The following is a 19598-nucleotide window of genomic DNA, read 5'->3' as shown; positions in this document are numbered from 1 at the left end:
ACACCAACAGGCACCAAGTCTACTCCCCCTTGTCGGCGATTGGTCAACAGTATGGATTCTTCAATTAAGTGCCTGTTGTCATTCAACAAGAGACTTGTCCTCATGCACATTTTTTCACTTGAGAAATACTGCACCAAACATCTTAGTCAGATGCAAAATTGCGCAACTAAGATCTCCTCGGCAAAAACGTAAAAATGTATGACAGATTTCTTGAGATATCATAGATAAATCTGGCTGCTGGCTACGGCGTCTCAAAATGGGCAAACATTTATTTCAAGCGAAGGTCTTTTAAGGGAACGAGCTCGGCAAGCGCCAGCCGAACTGAAGCAGGCTGACGCCTTCAGAGGATGGGAGGCTGGGTGATACATTTTTTTTAATTTTTTTTATCGATATACGATAACAATACTTATTTCAGAAGATATCTTGCATGATTTGTGGGTAGTTGAGTAGTCCTGTTATACAGTGCCTTCATAAAGTATTCATAACCCTTATTCCACATTTTGTTGTGTTACAGCCTGAATTCAAAATGGATTAAATATACATTTTTCTCACCCATCTACACGCAATACCCCATAGTGACAAAGTGAAAACATCTTTGTAGAAATGTTTGCAAATGTATTGAAAAGGAAATACAGGGCCTCCCGAGAGGCGCAGCATCGCAGTGCTCTAGGCGTCACTACAGGCACGGTTTCGATCCCAGGCATGTGTCTTTTTCTCAGGGGTTGCTTCCGCCTGGCCACTCTCCCATTAAACCCAGATTTTGATTTTATTTTACCTTTATTTAACGAGGCAAGTCAGTTAAAAACAAATTCTTATTTTCAATGACGGCCTAGGAACAGTGGGTTAACTGCCTTGTTCAGGGGCAGAACGACAGATATTTACCTTGTCAGCTCGGGGATTCGATCTTGCAACCTTTCGGTTACTAGTCCAACGCTCTAACCACTCGGCTACCTGCCACCCCGATATATGCCTCATCACAATTGTATCGCAGAGATCTATGGACAGTTCCTTGGACATCATGTTAAAGTTTCTGCTCTGACATGCACTGTCAGCTGTGGGACCTTATATAGACCACTATGTTTATTTCTAAATCATGTCCTAACAAGGATGATCAAAGGAAATTGGATGCACCTGAGCTCAATTTGGAATACTTATGTAAATGAGACATTTTTGTGTTTCATTTTCAGTGAATTTTCCCAAAAAATGCAAATAATGTCTTCACTACAGGGTATTGGCAGGTTCTCCCATAAGGAAAAAAATCTATTTAATCCATTTGAATTCAGGATGTAACACAACAAAATGTGTAATAAGTCAAGTGTTGCAGGACTGGGGTTGAGTGTATTAGAGAAAAGTGATATAGGGTGAATTTGCCCCTTCACTGGGGGTTTGGCTGTGGTGAGCTGGGCCCGTCCCTCCTCTCCTCTCTCTGGCATTAATTACATTACTGCAGCACTGCTCTTCTCTGGACCCTTACATAACCCCTGAACACTGGAGGAGAGGAGAGGAGAGGAGAGGCAGTGTGTATGTGGCACACAATGTGTAGTGAGGCAGCAACCGGGAGAGACCGAATGTATTAATGTGTATCTCTATTTGGTAGGAGGATGCAGCTACCTCAACGCCCCAAGGCGTAGCTTTGTGTGTGTGTCAGAGCTTGCTGCACTGTAACTGAAATGCAGGGTGTGTGCCTGGAGAGTTCACTTAGCTGACGTGTGTTTGTGTGTTTGTGTGTGTTGCTGGGCAGGGTTGTCACAGATCTGAGTGTAAACAAGGTTACGTAATGCAGTTTGCCGTCACACCTCCTTATAAACGGTTTGGAGAGAGAGAAAGAGAAGGAGCGGCGTGAGTGAGTGAGTGTGTTAGAGGTGGGATGGGGTGAAGAAGGAATACTATTCTATTCTTTAGTGTGTTTGAGCCAACGGCTGGGCAGAGAGAGAGAGCGAGAGAGAGGAAAAGGAGTGAACTAGTTGGCAGGCAGGGTGGGTGGAGAAAGGGAAGGCCGGCCGCGAGGAACCCGGAGGATGGGAGGGAGCGCGAGAGGAAGGAAAGGAGGGAAGAGAGAGGAGAGATCAGCATTGAACTGTAAGCTGTCCAGCTGTATGGGTTTTCGACAGTTACTCTCTAGCCCTCTCTGCTGCCTGTGGCCTGTAACTCCACCCAGGGATCATAGATCACTATTAACTGTGATAAACCTAAACAATAACCGTAATCATCAGTGATTACCAGGACTGAGGCTCTGTTAGAATCATTTAAATTAACATGGTGTATTTGACTATTCTGTATGTATACTGAACAAAAATATAAATGCAACATTTTCAAAGATTTTACTAAGTTGCAGTTCATTGAAATAAACACATTAGGCCATATCTATGGATTTCACATGACTGGGAATACAGATCTGCATCTGTTGGTCACAGATACCTTAAAAATCATGTAGGAGCGTGGATCAGAGAACCAATCAGTATCTGATGTGACCACCATTTGCCTCATGCGGCACGATACATCTTGTTCTCATAGAGTTGATCAGGCTGTTGATTGTGGCCTGTGGAATGTTGTCCCACCCCTCTTCAATGGCTGTGTGAAGTTGCTGGATATTTTCGGGAACTGGAACACACTGTCGTACACATCGATCCAGAGCATCCCAAACGTGCTCAATGGGTGATATGTCTGGTGAGTATGCAGGCCATGGAAGAACTGAGACATTTTCAGCATCCAGGAATTTGTGTACAGATTCTTGCGAAATGGGGCCGTGCATTATCATGCTGAAACATGAAGTGAGGGCGGCAGATGAATGGCACGACCATGGGCATCAGGATCTCATCACGGTATCTCTGTGCATTCAAATTGCCATCAATAAAATGCAATTCTGTTCGTTGTCCGTAGCATATACCTGCCCATACCATAACCCCACTGCCACCATGGAGCACTCTGTTCACAACGTTGACATCAGCAAACCGCTCGCCCTCACAACGCCATACACACTGTCGTCATCTGCCCGGTACAGTTGAAACCAGGATTCAACCATGAAGAGCAAACTTCTGCAGCGTGCCAGTGGCCATTGAAGGTGAGCATTTGCCCACTGAAGTTGGTTACGATGCTGAACTGCAGTCAGATTAAAACCTTGGTGAGGATGACGAGCACGCAGATGAGCTTTCCTGAGAGGGTTTCTGGCAGTTTGTGCAGAAATGTTTCAGTTGTGCAAACCCACAGTTTCATCAGCTGTCAGACCATCCCGCAGGTGAAGAAGCCGAATGTGTAAGACCTGGGCTGCGTAGTTACACGTGGTATGTGGTTGTGAGGCCGGTTGGACGTACTGCCAAATTCTCTAAAATGATGTTAGAGGCTGCTTATGGTAGAGAAGTTAACATTCAATTCTCTGCCAACAGCTCTGGTGGACATTCATGCAGTCAGCATGCCAATTGCAAGCTCCCTCAAAACGTGAGGCAACTGTGGTGTTGTGTGACCAAACTGCACATTTTATAGTGGCCTTTTATTGTCCCCCGCACAAGGTGCACCTGTGTAATGATCATGCTGTTTAATCAACTTCTTGATATTCCACACCTGTCAGATGGATGGATTATCTTGGCAAAGGCAAAGGTTACTAACAGGGATGTAAACAAATTTGTGCACAATAATTTAGAGAAATAAGATTATTGTTGGAATGGAACATTTCTGGGATCTTTTATTTCAGCTCATGAAAGATGGGACCAACACTTTACATGTTGTGTTTATATTTCTGTTCAGTGTAGTTCCCTCATGTAGCCATGTCCAAATACGTAGGGACGAATCACAACTTCCCATTTATATTGTTGTTCAGTGTAGTTCCCTCATGTAGCCATGTCCAAATGCGTAGGGACGAATCACAACTTCCCATTTATATTGTTGTTCAGTGTAGTTCCCTCATGTAGCCATGTCCAAATACGTAGGGACGAATCACAACTTCATTTATATTGTTGTTCAGTGTAGTTCCCTCATGTAGCCATGCCCAAATACGTAGGGACGAATCACAACTTCATTTATATTGTTGTTCAGTGTAGTTCCCCTCATGTAGCCATGTCCAAATACGTAGGGAGAAATCACAACTTCATTTATATTGTTGTTCAGTGTAGTTCCCTCATGTAGCCATGTCCAAATACGTAGGGACGAATCACAACTTCATTTATATTGTTGTTCAGTGTAGTTCCCTCATGTAGCCATGTCCAAATACGTAGGGACGAATCACAACTTCCTATTTATATTGTTGTTCAGTGTAGTTCCCTCATGTAGCCATGTCCAAATGTGTAGGGGCCAATCAGAACTTCCCATTGACATCAATGCTTGACTAAGTAAATAAAATTTGGAAGTTAGAAATTGGAAGTTAGTGTCACCTAATGATGATGCAGCAATGGCAAAATAATTTGTAAGACTTCTATTCATCGATCACACAGTAGAGTGCATGAATAATAAACCCATGGATAGATGTTAATTGTCCAGTCAGCCACGCTTGGGCAGTTCCCTATAGGTGTTACATCACAGTCCTTTCCTTCTAGGTTTAGTTAGGGCTTAGACAGTATGGGTGGGGTTGGGGAGGTAAACGTTATAGAACATGTCTGCTCATGTAACACTAACAGTTACAGACTTTTTATCAAGCCCACATTAAGTATTTCACTATGTTGTTGCTGTTGTACTCGTATTGGATGTCATGTACTTGTATTTTCTATTGTTTTAGTGACTATTTGTATGTGCATTGTGGCTGTGTAAAGGCCCTTACCTGCCCAGAGACTACGGGTGCAAATTACCTCTTTTCTACCCCCAGCACATTTCCATGGAAGTTGCATTACTGTAATATTGGTGTTGGTTAATGTGCACTGTCCTGATGAAATTCAAATAATGATCCTAATAATATTTCAAATTATTTTTTGAACCCAGGTCTGAAGAGTTAATATACAGGTAGCTAGCTGCTTTCTAGTAGTCCTGCTAATACAGGTGATCTGCTGTGACATTTTGTAATTTCACTAAATACATGACTCAGTGCATCTCACTCCAGCCTCACCCATATAATGTCTGCTTTCTCTCTCTCTTTGTCACTCTCAGGTCAGGTGTAGACATGGACATGCAGGTGGATCCTGATTCGCCGGATATGAAGAGGCGACGTGTCCATATGTGTGACTATGATGGCTGTAACAAGGTGTACACCAAGAGCTCACACCTCAAAGCCCACCGCAGGATACACACAGGTAACACCAGTGTTGGGAAAGTAGTATATTACTAACCCAAACTTTTTTTGGCAAAAGTAACGTTACTTTACAATATTACTTTGTGTGGAAAGTAACGAGTTATATTGCTTTGCTTTCATGGGAAAAAATCCCAATCTCACCGTTTGTTTGACTGTTTGTTTGACTGTCAGAGGGAGTAAGGCGAGCCGTGCGTACTCTACCAAAGATAGGCTACTTACTAACTCAGGTTGGATCACTGCTTTCTCCTTCCATCTGATAGGCTACTTACTAACTCAGGTTGGATCACTGCTTTCTCCTTCCATCTGATAGGCTACTTACTAACTCAGGTTGGATCACTGCTTTCTCCTTCCATCTGATAGGCTACTTACTAACTCAGGTTGGATCACTGGTTTCTCCTTCCATCTGTGGCACTGCTTAATTAGCCATATACTGTAAGCCAAACATCTGTACAGATTTCCTCTCCTTTAATTGAAAATCTTTCCCTGGAGCCGCCAGTTCTTTCTGTTAGACCTCACATACACAGCCCATAGAGATGTCTAGACATCAGAGGTGCGCCCTCTATACATTTCTATGGACAGCAGCCCGTCATGACATTTCTCAAAACACCCTTACGCCGCTCGCTCAAGAACTAAATGAGGAAACAAGTGGAGATCGGATCATGGAAACACAGCCGGTGGAGATAAGATTCTGAAAGTAACACACGCGTTGTTGGACAAAGTAACTGTAATAAAATAGCCCAATTTGATAAAGTAACGCATTACTTTACTCTGTTGCTCATAAAATGTATCAGATTACGTTACGTGTTAGTTCTGTAACGCGATACCCCCAACACTGGGTAACACACACCCTGACCTGCCCACATACTCATCTATAGCCAATGACTGATCCAGGGCCCGCATTCTGGAGCCTAGTGTTTCCCAACTCCAGTCCTCCAGTATCCCCAACAGTACACATTTTTATTGCAGCCCCAGACAAGCACACCTGATTCAACTAATCATCAAGCCCTAAATTAGTTCAATGAGGTATGTTTGACCCAGGCTACACACTTTTTATGCTTTTGGGAGTACTCGACGACTGGAGTTGGGAAACACTGCTGTAGCCAATGAATAGCCACTGCTGTAGCCAACTGCTCTTAAATGCTAGTAAAACTAGTGCGTGCTCTTCAACCGTTCGCTGCCCGCACCTGCCCGCCCGCCCGACTAGCATCACTACTCTGGACGGTTCTGACTTAGAATATGTGGGCAACTACAAATACCTAGGTGTCTGGTAAGATGTAAACTCTCCTTCCAGACTCACATTAAGTATCTCCAATCCAAAGTTAAATCAAGAATCGGCTTCCTATTTCGCAACAAAGCATCCTTCATTCATGCTGCCAAACATACCCTTGTAAAACTGACTATCCTACCGATCCTCGACTTTGGCGATGTCATTTACAAAATAGCCTCCAATACCCTACTCAACAAACTGGATGCAGTCTATCACAGTGCCATCCGTTTTGTCACCAAAGCCTCATATACTACCCACCACTGCGACCTGTACGCTCTCGTTGGCTGGCCCTCGCTTCATATTCGTCGCCAGACCCACTGGCTCCAGGTCATCTATAAGTCTTTGCTAGGTAAAGCCCCGCCTTATCTCAGCTCACTGGTCACCATAGCAACACCCACCTGTAGCACGCGTACCAGCAGATATATTTCACTGGTCATCCCCAAAGCAAAAATCACTGAAGCTGGAGACTTATATCTCCCTCTCTAACTTTAAGCATCAGCTGTCAGAGCAGCTTACCGATCGCTGCACCTGTACCCATCTGTAAATAGCCCATCCAACTACCTCATCCCCATATTGTTATTTATCTTCCTCTTTTGCACCCCAGTATCTCTATTTGCACATCATCATCTGCACATCTATCACTCCAGTGTTAATGCTAAATTGTAATTATTTCGCCTCTATGGCCTATTTATTGCCTTACCTCCCTAATCTTACTCCATTTGCACACACTGTACATATATTTTTCTATTGTGTTATTGACTGTACGTTTGTTTATCCCATGTGTAACTCTGTGTTGTTTTTATCGCACTGCTTTGCTTTATGTTGGCCAGGTCACAGTTGTAAATGAGAACTTGTTCTCAACTGGCCTACCTGGTTAAATAAAGGTGAAATAAAAAATGGACACGTTGCGTAGATCTATACTATAACTTCTTATCTTAAGATACCTCGTTTTTGCTCAGTTACATGCACTGAATGTACTTCCTATTAAACCAATCAACGAACTAACTCCATGTCTTCTTCCGTGTAGGAGAGAAGCCGTACCACTGTACATGGGAGGGATGTACCTGGAGGTTCGCCCGGTCAGACGAGCTGACTCGACACTTCCGCAAACACACAGGCATCAAGCCCTTCCGCTGCACCGACTGTGACCGCTCCTTCTCCCGGTCCGACCACCTAGCCCTGCACCGGAGACGCCACGTCATGATGTGAACCATGACCTCTGACCCATGATCTTTAAACCCTTCCCCCTACTACCATCCCCCCCCCTCGGTACTCAAATGAAACTCAGATGGGAGGGGCTGAACTGTCACTTCCTGTTCCTGTCTCTTTTCTCTCCTCGTCCTGTAATTTGAACTGTGGGTCATCGTGGAGATGAGGAAATTAAAGAGGTGGAGAACGCAGATTGCAAAGTAAATGATGAGAGCAGTTCATTGTTGTTATTTGGTTGCCTAGTACCTGAAGGGGGAGTCCACCACTCTTCACAGCCACCCTCACCCCAATGCTTACCTTCTCATCTCTCCCTCACACCCCCACTCGGTGTGACCATGGCATGACGCCATCCTCCTCTATGGCTTCCTATCCATCCAGAAGACCGATCGGTGAAGACAAACCAGTGAAGCCTGACTGGGATACTGCAGAGAGAAAGAGACAGACAGGCTGGACTGAGAGAGAGAGACAGAGAACAGACTTTGAAATGATGCAGGGATACCTATACCACACACTCAGCTCAGAGGAAGAAGATGAGGGAGGAAGAGAACGGAGAGGAGGTGAAGGGGGCAGAGAAGGATATGTGGCTTTTGTCTTGTTTGTTGATTTCAGAGGGGAAGATACTGTAGATACGTTTACTGTGTTTTCTTTCTCAACTTCTGTGATCCTGCATTGCGTGCATGGGCTCAGCTGTGTGTGTGTGTCTGTGTGTGTGTGTGTGCGCGCATAGCTTTGAGTGTGTGAGCGTTAGTGAAGTGTGTGCTATTTAAAGACAGTTGAAGATGCATAAAGTCCTCTCCTCCATATCCTTTCCTGAGCAGAGTCCGCAGACCCCTCGGGGTGTGTGGGGTAGAACTGTTCTATTCTGTCTAATTCAAACCCCCCCCCTCCACTCCCCCATCCCCTAAAACAGGGAGCTACAAGACTGTGAATTTTTATTAAGATTCTGTTTTCCTCAGTTTCAATCAGAAATGAAATCATGTTCACTTGCCCCACATTTTTAACTTGTTTGTTCAGTCAGTAACAGTATTTGTTGTTTAAAAAAAGGCCTTTTTTCTTCTTCTCCTTCCCCCCTCCTCTTTGCCAGTGATTGGCTTTTAACAGAATAGCATCCATTTTTTGTCTATTTCAAATCCTTAGATTGTGTTTGAGGCTGTGAAAGTATAAGAAAAACTAGTTTGAACTCTCGCAGGGATCTAGGGGAGCTTGTGTGTGTGTTTTGTGCGTGTGTGTGTATGGAACGAATAATCAGAACTGATGATTTTAGAAGTGTGTGTTACCTCTTGCCCGTCGGAGCCTTAATGAATCAAAGTCAATCTGAGAAACTCTGGTTTTAGAAACGCGCGTTTGTTTTGGTCTTCAGGGTTACCCAGGAAACGGGGTCTTATCGCCCTGACGACAGGTCACGAGGCACTCTCTTTTTTGTTACAAGCATTTCTACCCAGACTCAGATCAGGGCTTGTATTTACAGAGTCACAGAGTATGATTTCCGATCTAGGATCAGGTCTGCCCTTTCCATATGATCTTATTCATTATGATCTAAAAGGCAAAACTGATCCTAGATCAGCAATTTACTGATCTTCATGTCTTAAGCTGGCTGTTTTTAGCTCCTGCTCTCTGGGTTCACTTGATTATGCAACTTCCACAGACCTCGCTACTAGCGCTGTACTGGGGTCAGTGGATAAGTATGTGTTGCTAGTGGAACATATAAAGAGCTCACTCCTTACGCTGTATTGGGGTCAGTGGATAAGTATGTGTTGCATACATCTTGCTACTGGGACATACACAGACTTCGCTCCTTACGCTGTATTGGGGTGGGTCAGTGGATAAGTATGTGTTGCAAGTGGAACATACAAAGAGCTCACTCCAAAGTGCTGTTATGGAGTAAGTAGCAACATACATCTTGCTACTGGGACATACACAGATCTTGCTCCTAAGGGCTGTACTGAAGCCAGTGGCTAAGTACGTGTTGCCACTGGGACGCACAGCTCCTGTGGTACTAGTGCTGAGTGATTAACTGAAATGTCGGTTATTTTACGTTTTTCAAACAACTCATTGACTATCATCAGTTCAATGATTTAAATTCCATTATGTTCAGTTTTTTTCAGTGAGCTCATTGCACAGTTTCTGTACAAGTAAATCAGATATAGACTGAAATGTTTGATGTAGGAGGGAGTTGTAGTTTCAATAGGGCCAATATTCTAAATAGTTTAGCTCATAAAACGTGATGAATAACTGCAATGACCATAATCCATTGCGCATCTACTTGTCTGGTCTATGTTTTCTTTTACGCCAGCTATGGAAGAGGCCGAAGAATGCGTGATCGTGAGAGGATATAGAGAGCAGCTGTTGGTTCGCCAGGTATCTGTACCTGAAAATACATGATCTAAGTGATTGATAGGGGGTATTCAGCAGTCATAAAGCCTTTATTTACTTTGAAGAACTACTAAAATAGTGATTTTGTCAGACAGCATAGACAGCAGCTCTATAGAGATGAGATGACTTGGAATCAAATACAAAACTACAACTCCCTCCTACATCAAACAGTTCAGGCTTTAAAGTTATCAAATAAAATAAATGTAATATACACAACAGCTGAAATATTTGATTAAAGTGATGTGAATAAATGGTGGTTAATAAGTGATAAGCAGTAATGGGCAGTCAGTACCATCATGGGACTTTTATTATTTGTTTTGTTCTGTGTTATTACAGCATTCAACCCACATAATGCATAGTGCATTTAATGTTTAAAAATAATCAAAACCGTGATTATATTTTAATAATTGAACCGAAACCGAAACGACCTCAAAAAGTACTAATCGCTCAGCACTATGTGGGACATACATACTTGAGGACATGTAAACAAATTGTTTGGCTCTCTCGCTAGCAGTCGCAGCAGCCATAATCATTTCAAACGCTGGCTAAATAAAATATGAGCGAATTTAAGATCCCTTTTCTGTTGACAATTTAAAAACAAAATGCAGATAATGCTTGTCTGACTCTGAGCCCAGCCTTGGTGTGAGTTGAGTTGAGCGCATGCCGGAAGCAGCGAGAGATCTTATTGGCCCACACAGAGCAATGCAATGTTCCTATGAGTTTCTCTCATTCTCTGCTTCGACTCCTAACAATGATACTAAGCACATCTTTCTAGAAGAGTATATGCATTTGATTGCAAATGGTTTTGTTTTGTAAACTGTTCATATTAGATGTTAAGAACTATGAGAATAATGAAAGAAGAATACGAAGTGTACATTCTGTATATAATCAAAAAGCATAATAAATGTAACAGGTGGAGTTCTATTTTTAACACTGACTAGACAATGTGAAAATATCATTTGTATTTTCTTTTCTCCTCTGTTGGATGGATTTACAAATGAAATGTGTATAAAAAAAAGTGAAATTCCTTCTTTACAAAAAAAATCCCCCAAAATCGGTCCCTTTTGTGTTGTGCTCACTGTTGTTGCATGGAGAGTAGCATTTGTTTTTGTGAAGTTGGTGAGCATGTCGGTGTGAACATGGTGCCCTAACCTAACAGTTATAATGACCTGCAACAAGCACTGAAAAACCTGAAGAACCGTCTCAACCATATCCTTATCCCAAATGTCACCCTATTCCCTATATAGTGCATTACCTTAGGGTTCTGGTCAAAAGTAGTGCACTATATAGAGAAAAGGATGCAATTTTGGATGCACCCCATGCTGAAAAACTGATAATATGTAATATCTGTTGTCATTGGTCAAACCCACCTCACTGCATAGACATGGCAATGTCAGTGATATACAATACACCAACTCATCCATATGAAATAACATAAAATCCTTTTTAATGGACTCCATATACCACAAAGAAAACCATACAATAATACATCAATACAATACACCACGATAGTGATGCTCTTTCCAAGAACATGTATCTATGGTTTAGACGTGGCAGCATACGACTGAAGACTTCATGACCCTCTGCTCGTTTCTGTACTGTATCTGAACAAGCACGTTTATCCACTATCAGCTAGTCACCCATCATTTCTACAATACGGCACCACATAATGCAAGGGTAAATTGATTGATTGTGTGTGTGTGTGTTTGTGTGTGCGAGCGTGAGTGTATTACTGAGCGTGTGAGTGTGCTTTTTCTTATCATTAATCAAAACTCTTTAAGAAATCATAATTTTAGGTATTTTTTATTGAATGCAGTAATTTATGGGCCAGTACTATATTACTCAGTGCAATGCAGTTATCGTTATAATAATACAAGTCATTAATATTATTTCTTTTGTATTTGTACAGAACAATGTGTAAAGATCAGTGAGGAAAACGTGAGCTTTTTGATACTGTGAGATGTTGTTTCATTAAGTCAGTTTCCCCCTGTACAGTTGTGATTTACCCCACTCCTTTTATAGAATAAAATGTTTTTGGTTCAGATTGATGATGCAATGTCTTTATTGTTGACTTACATGCTGCCTACACCAGCCACAGGCGTACGTCCGCATGTGCCATCTCACACGTTGATTTTGTCCATCTACAAACACACATGAAACATTAATGGACTTGCTGTTGCTAGTTAATTTGTACTGGGAGATAAACATTGGGTTGTTATTTTACCTGAAATGCACAAGGTCCTTTTTTTTCCCTGGATCTTTGTAGAAGTTTGTAGTAGTGTGTGATTGTGGCCTGCAATTCGGGGCGTTCCTGCAGGTGGGCGTTCTTGCAGTTGCACAATTAAACAGGATGTAAACAGCACATTTAAAGTATTCACTCAGTTTAAGTTTATTAATTTCAAATCAAATTTTATTGGTGCACAGATTTAAACAGCACATTTAATATTTAAACTGCACATTTCTAGCTTTCACTCAGTTTTTTTTTTTATTCATATCAAATCTAATTTTGGTCGCATACACAGATTTGCAGATGTTATGGAAGGTGTGGCTAAATGCTTTTGTTACTAGCTCCAACAGTGCACTAGAATGTCTCGCAAATGCAATACATACATTTTTTGTATCTAAAGAAATAACAATCCAAGTAGATATATTAGTGAGAATATCAATACGCTGTGTGTATAGACAGAATATAATTTGGAAAAGATAATGGTACGTACAGTTTATTTTTTATTTAACCTTTATCTAACTGGCTTTGCCTCTCAAGGACATTCAGAGACTCTACTGACAGTTAGGGTTGTTACGGTACCTATATTACTGCCACACCGGCGGTCACGAGTCATGAAGGCAGTCAAATTCCACATGAGCATTTAGTCACAGTAATAAGGCATCTCCAAGCTCTGATGCTGCTGATGGTCATTAGTAGCCTACCAAACTTGCTAACTGCCTGGTACTCAGCACTCTATTGTCCCTCTAATAACTCTTTTCATCATTGCAAATGTAATCAAATCTAATCAAACACTTAATGAGAGCCCATAAACTCATGTTGTGCAACATTTCTATAGGCTATTCATTGCGAGAGAAAACAGAGTGATGGTCTCTATTAAAAAGAGGAGGATCCCATCAGCTTTCTATAGGCTAGGCCTACTATATTTATTTCTCAACTTTCCTAATATTAAAGCACATTATTTATCTTTACAACAGGAGTATAGACTACCTACCTGGCTGGCATGAAAATGAACCATGGGAAAAACATCCTTTATTCACTATTTAAGTGCATACACTGCATTCGGAAAGTATTCAGAACCCTTGAGTTTTTACGTTACAGCCTTATTCCAAAATGTATTAAATCTTCACACAATAATGACAAAGCAAAAACAGGTTTTTAGACATTTTTGATCACATTTACTCAGTAATTTGTTGAAGCACCTTTGGCAGTGGTTACAGCCTCGAGTCTTGGGTAAAACGCTACAAGCTTGGTACACATGTATTTGGGGAGTTTCTCCCATTCTTCTCTGCAGATCCTCTCAAGCTCTGTTAGGTTGGACGGTGAGCGTCGCTACACAGCTATTTTCAGGTCTCTCCAGAAATGTTCGATCAGGTTTTATGTCCGGGCTCTGGTTTTGCCTCTCGAGGACATTCAGAGACTTGTCCTGAAGCCAGTCCTGCGTTATCTTGGCTGTGTCTTGGCTGTGTGCTTTGGGTCGTTGTCCTGTTGGAAGGTGAACACACCTACTCATTCCAGGGTTTTTCTTTATTTTTACTATTTTCGACATTGTAGAATAATTTGTCAAAAATGATTGACACACTTTATAAAGATGAACAATAATGAGTGTATAAAACTAGAAAAGTACATTTCCTTGAATAAAGTGTGGTGTGCAAGCATTGATTGATAGGATAGGATAGCCTTAACATATGAAAGTTGGTTTGGTGCCTATAGCCTGAATGGTTGAAGGCTTACTGTTGGTGGGATATTTAATGCAAATGTACAGTTATAGTTGATCAATGTTTTTAAGAATTAGAATTTGGGATAAGAGGAACATGTGAATGTTGATTTAGTGTCTCTAACTTGAACGGATCAAGAGTTACTGTTGGTGGGTTATTTTATGTTAATTTATGCAAATGTTTATAATTATAGTTCATTTATATAATTATAGTTGATAACCTTTTTTAATAATTTGAAGTTAGCATAGTCTGAACATGAGAAAGTTGGTTTGGTGTCTCTAGCTCGAACGGTTCAAGAGTTACTGTTGGTGAGTTATTTTATGCTAATTTATGCAAATGTATATAGTTATAATTTATAACATTTGAACAAGAATTGAAGTTAGGATAGTCTGAACATGTGAACGTTGGTTTGGTGTCTCTAGCTCGAACGGTTCAAGAGTTACTGTCGGTGAGTTATGTTGTGCTATTTTATTGTAACTCAAATCTTTCATAGTTTATAAAGGATTTTTTGATAATTTCAAGTTAGGATAGCCTTAGCGTTTCAAAGTTGGACCTGGACCATTTTGAAAGCTACCACTGTATTCCTATTGTTCTCATTCAAACCCATGTTCATTTATGAAACATGTAAATGGTTATAGTTCCAAAAGTATACATAGTATCAGATCACCTTTGACAAGCCATAGAAGTTGGATAGTTGTGTGGTTGTGGTCAGTAGCTGTGTGGTTGTGGTCAGTAGCTGTGTGGTCAGGTGTTGTGTTCAGTAGTTTTGTGGTCAGTAGTTGTGGTTCAGTAGTTGGTTGGTTGTGGTCAGTAGTTGTGTGGAAGAAGGTCAGTAATTTCAGTCAGTAGTTGTGGTCAGTAGTTGTGTGGTTCAGTAGTTGTGTTGTAAATAGTTGTGTGGTTGTGGTCAGTAGTTGTGTTCAGTAGTGGTCAGTAGTTGTGGTTCAGTAGTTTTGTGGTCAGTAGTTGTGTGGTCAGGTGTTGTGTTCAGTAGTGGTCAGTAGTTTTGTGGTCAGTAGTTGTGGTTCAATAGTTGGTTGGTTGTGGTCAGTAGTTGTGTTGTTGTGGTCAGTAATTTCAGTCAGTAGTTGTGTGGTTCAGTAGTTGTGTTGTAAATAGTTGTGTGGTTGTGGTCAGTAGTTGTGTGGTTGTGGTCAGTAGTTGGTTGGTTGTGGTCAGTAATTTCAGTCAGTAGTTGTGGTCAGTAGTTGTGTGGTTCAGTAGTTGTGTTGTAAATAGTTGTGTGGTTGTGGTCAGTAGCTGTGCGGTTGTGGTCAGTAGTTGTGTAGTTGTGGTCAGTAGCTGTGTGGTTGTGGTCATTTGTTGTGTGGTTCAGTAGTTGTGTGGCCAGTAGTTGTGTTCAGTAGTGGTCAGTAGTTGTGGTTCAGTAGTTGGTTGGTTGTGGTCAGTAGTTGTGTGGTTGTGGTCTGTAATTTTAGTCAGTAGTTGTGGTCAGTAGTTGTGTGGTTAAGTAGTTGTGTTGTAAATAGTTGTGTGGTTGTGGTCAGTAGCTGTGTGGTTGTGGTCAGTAGTTGTGTGGTTCAGTAGTTTTGTGGTCAGTAGTTGTGTTCAGTAGTGGTCAGTAGTTGTGGTTCAGTAGTGTGGTCAGTAGCTGTGTAGTTGTGTTTTTGTGGTCAGCAGTTTTGTGGTTGTGGTCAGTAGCTGTGTGGTTGTGATCAATAGTTGTGGTCAGTTGTTGTGTAGTCAGAGGTTTTGGGGTTGTGGTAAGTAGTTGTGTGGTTGTAGTTGTGTTGTAAATAGTTGTGTGGTTGTGTTTAGTAGTTGTGTGGTTGTGGTTAGTAGTTGTGTTTTTGTGGTCAGGCATTTTGTGGTGATCAATAGTTGTGGTCAGTTGTTGTGTAGTCAGAAGTTGTGGGGTTGTGGTAAGTAGTTGTGTGTTCAGTAATTGTGTGGTTGTGGTCAGTAGTTGTGTGGTTATTTCAGTAGTTGTGGGTCAGTAGTTGTGGTCAGTATTTGGTTGGTTGTAGTCAGTAGTGGTGTGGTTGTGGTCAGTAGTTGTGTGTTTGTAGTCAATAGTTGTGTGTTCAGTAATTGTGTGGTTGTGGTCAGTAGTTGTGTGGTGGTGGACAGTATTTGTGTTCAGTAGTTGAATTGTCAGTAGTTGTGTGGTCTGAAGTTGTGTGGTTGTGGTCAGTAGTTGTGAGGTTGTGGTCAGAAGGTGTGTCATTGTGGTCACTAGTTGTGATCAGTAGTTGTGTTCAGGAATTGTGTGGTTGTGGTCAGTAGTTGTGTGGCTGTGGTCAGTAGTTGTGGTCAGTAGTTGTGTTGTTGTGGTCAGTAATATTGGTCAGTAGTTGTGGTTGTGGTCAGTAGTTGTGTGGTTGTGGTCAGTAGTTGTGTGGCTGTGGTCAGTAGTTTTGTGGTTGTGGTCAAAAGTTGTGTAGTTGTGATAAGTAGTTTGGTCAGTGGTTGTGGTCAGAAGTTGTGGGTGTGGTTGTGTTTAGTAGTTGTGTGGTTGTGGTTAGTAGTTGTGTTTTTGTGATCAATAGTTTTGGTCAGTTGTTGTGTAGTCACAAGTGGTTGGGTTGTGGTCAGTAGTTGTGTGGTCAGCAGTTGCGTGGTCAGTAGTTGTTTGGTTGTGGTCAGAAGTTGTGGGGTTATGGCCAGTAGGTATGTGGTCAGAAGTTGTGTGGTTGTGGTCAGTAGTTGTGTGGTCAGTAGTTGTGTGGTTGTTTTTAGTAGTTCTGTGGTTGTGGTCAGTGGTTGTATGGTTGTGTTCAGCAATTTTGTGGTTGTGGTCAGTAGCTGTGTGTTTGTGGTCAGTAGTTGTGTGTTCAGTTTTTGTGTGGTTCTGGTCAGTAGTTGCCTGCTGGTGGTCAGAGTTTGTGTTGTTGTGGTCAGTAGTTGTGTGCTTGTGGTCAGTAATTGTTTTCAGTAGTTGTGGTTGTGTAGTTGTTGTCAGTAGTTGTGTGGTCAGAAGCTGTGTGGTTGTGGTCAGTAGTTGTGTGGTTGTGGTCACTAGTTGTGGTCAGCAGTTGTGGCATGAAGCAGTTGTGACCTGGTTGGCATGAAAATGAACCACGGGAAAAGCGCCCTCCATTCGCTTTTTTTTGTATATGTCAAGACAAGATTAAATCAAGACTATTCTGATGGGTGACAATATTAGCCTATCGCTTTGGAATTATATATTATCACTTGTGAATGATGCCCAGCATAAGAATGCCCAGCAACTACTGCCTTTTTCGAATCATAGTTGCACACCTCATGTAGCCTAGCCCATTGGCCTATATGTTTTGACAAGGTTTGTATCACAACTAAAGTGGCCAAGTAACTTCTTAAAATAAATCACATTAATCTGTTTTACAAGAGGTGTGGAGCCTAACTGGCATAAATACGCAGTCTGTGAGTTTCAAGTTTGGGGAAGAAAATGTTCACCATAAAAATGCACCTTTATAATAAAAGCATTACATGCATATTCACATTTGTGGTCACTTTGTCCCGCTAATACAACATTCCTGCTTATAGCAAACTGCCATGTGCGCATTGCTGCGCTTACAGTGTAAGATGGCGCCGGAGAACAAGGCTGACGTTTTACGTATTCCTAACCAATTGTGTTTTTGTCCATTTCTTTGCGTTGTTTGTAACTTATTTTGTAACTTATTTTGTACATAATGTTGCTGCTACCGTCTTTTATGACCGAAAATAACTTCTGGGCATCAGAACTGCGATTACTCACCACAGACTGGCACAGGCTGGGAACAGGCCCAGATCCCCATCATTTCCGTGAAGAGAAGGCAGAGAAAAAGGGGCCGGAGGACGGGCTGCCTTCTGAGAATTCGTAGGCGATCGAATAAACCCCCACTTCCTTCCATTCTGCTAGCAAACGTGCAGTCTTTGGAAAATAAAATTAACAATCTACGCGGAAAATTAAACTACCAACGGGACATTCAAAACTGTAATATCTTATGCTTCACGGAGTCGTGGCTGAACGACGACATTATCAACATACAGCTGGCTGGTTATATGCTGTATCGGCAGTATATAACAGCAGTGTCTGGTAAGACAAGGGGCAGTGGACTATGGGTTTTTGTAAATAACAGCTGGTGCACGATATCTAAGGAAGTCTCAAGGTTTTGCTCACCTGAGGTAGAAGTATCTCATGATAAGCTGGAGACCACACTATCTACCAAGAGAGTTTTCATCTGTATTGTTCGCAGCTGTCTACATACAACCACAGACTGAGGCTGGCACTAACACAGCATTGGATGAGCTGTATTCTGCCATAAGAAAACAAGAAAACGCACACCCAAAGCCGGCGCTCCTAGTAGCTGGGGACTTTAATGCAGGGAAACTTAAATCCGTCTTAGCAAATTTCTATCAGCATGTTAAATAAGCAACCAGAGGGAAAAAACTCTGGACCACCTTTACTCCACACACATACACACATACAAAGCTCTCCCTCGCCCTCCATTTGGCAAATCTGACCATAATTCTATCCACCTGATTCCTGCTTACAAGCAAAAATTAAAGCAGGAAGCACCAGTGACTCGATCAGTAAAAAAGATGTCAGATGAAGCAGATGCTAATCTACAGGACTGTTTTCCTAGAACAGACTGGAATATGTTCTGGGATTCCTCTGATAGTCATTGACTTTATCAATAAGTGCATCGATGACGTCAACCCACAGTGACCGTACATACATACCCCAACCAGAAGCTATGGAGCACAGGCAACATCCACAATGAGCTAAAGGCTAGAGCTGCCGCATTCAAGGAGTGGGATTCGAACCCGGAAGCTTATAAAAAATCCCGCTATGCCCTCCGACGAACCATCAAACAGGCAATGCATCAATACAGGACAAAGATCAAATCGTACTACACCGGCTCTGACGCTCGTCGGATGTGGCAGGGCTTGCAAACCATTACAGACTACAAAGGGAAGCACAACTGAGAGTGACACAAGACTTCCAGATGAGCTAAACTACTTCTATGCTTGCTTCGAGGCATCGAATCATACTACACCAGATCTGACGCTTGCAAACCATTATAGACTACAAAGGGAAGCACAGCCGAGAGCTACCCAGTGACACTAGCCTACCAGACGAGCTAAACTACTTCTATGCTCGCTTCTAGGAAAATAACACTGAAACATGCATCAGAGCACCAGCTGATCATGAAGACTGTGTGATCACGCTCTCCGCAGCCGATGTGAGTAAGACCTTTAAACAGGCCATAATTCACAAGGCCGCAGGGCCAGACAGATTACCAGAACGTGTACTGCGAGCATGCGCTGACCAACTTGCAAGTGTCTTCACTGACATTTTCAACCTCTCCCTGTCCGAGTCTGTAATACCAATATGTTTTAAGCAGACCACCATAGTCCCTGTGCCCAAGAACACTAAGCTAACCTGCCTAATTGACTACCGACCCGTAGCACTCACGTCTGTAGCCATGAAGTGCTTTGAAAGGCTGGTCATGGCTCACATCAACACCATTATCCCAGAAACCCTAGACACACTCCAATTTACATACTTCCCCAACAGATCCACAGATGATGCAATCTCTATTGCACTCCACACTGCCCTTTCCCGCCTGGACACAAGGAACACCTATGTGAGAATGCTATTCATTGACT

At 42.1% G+C, this 19598-nt stretch overlaps 1 protein-coding gene across 5 annotated transcripts in view; it reads left to right on the top strand.

The window, feature by feature from the left end:
• klf8 (Kruppel-like factor 8) overlaps positions 1 to 12105 on the top strand; it is a 92037-nt gene extending 79932 nt beyond the window's left edge. For all 5 annotated transcript variants that reach the window (XM_014195717.2, XM_014195719.2, XM_014195716.2 and 2 more), the window contains exons 6-7: positions 5071 to 5213; positions 7507 to 12105. In XM_014195717.2, coding sequence (XP_014051192.1) covers positions 5071 to 5213; positions 7507 to 7688 — 325 coding nt within the window. In that variant the 3' untranslated portion in view covers positions 7689 to 12105. The remainder of the gene's footprint in view (positions 1 to 5070; positions 5214 to 7506) is intronic.
• The last annotated feature ends 7493 nt before the right edge of the window (positions 12106 to 19598 follow it).

Source organism: Salmo salar, chromosome ssa04 (assembly GCF_905237065.1).
Source record: "Salmo salar chromosome ssa04, Ssal_v3.1, whole genome shotgun sequence".
Taxonomy (NCBI): Eukaryota; Metazoa; Chordata; class Actinopteri; order Salmoniformes; family Salmonidae; genus Salmo; species Salmo salar.
This window is presented reverse-complemented; position numbering and strand designations above follow the sequence as displayed.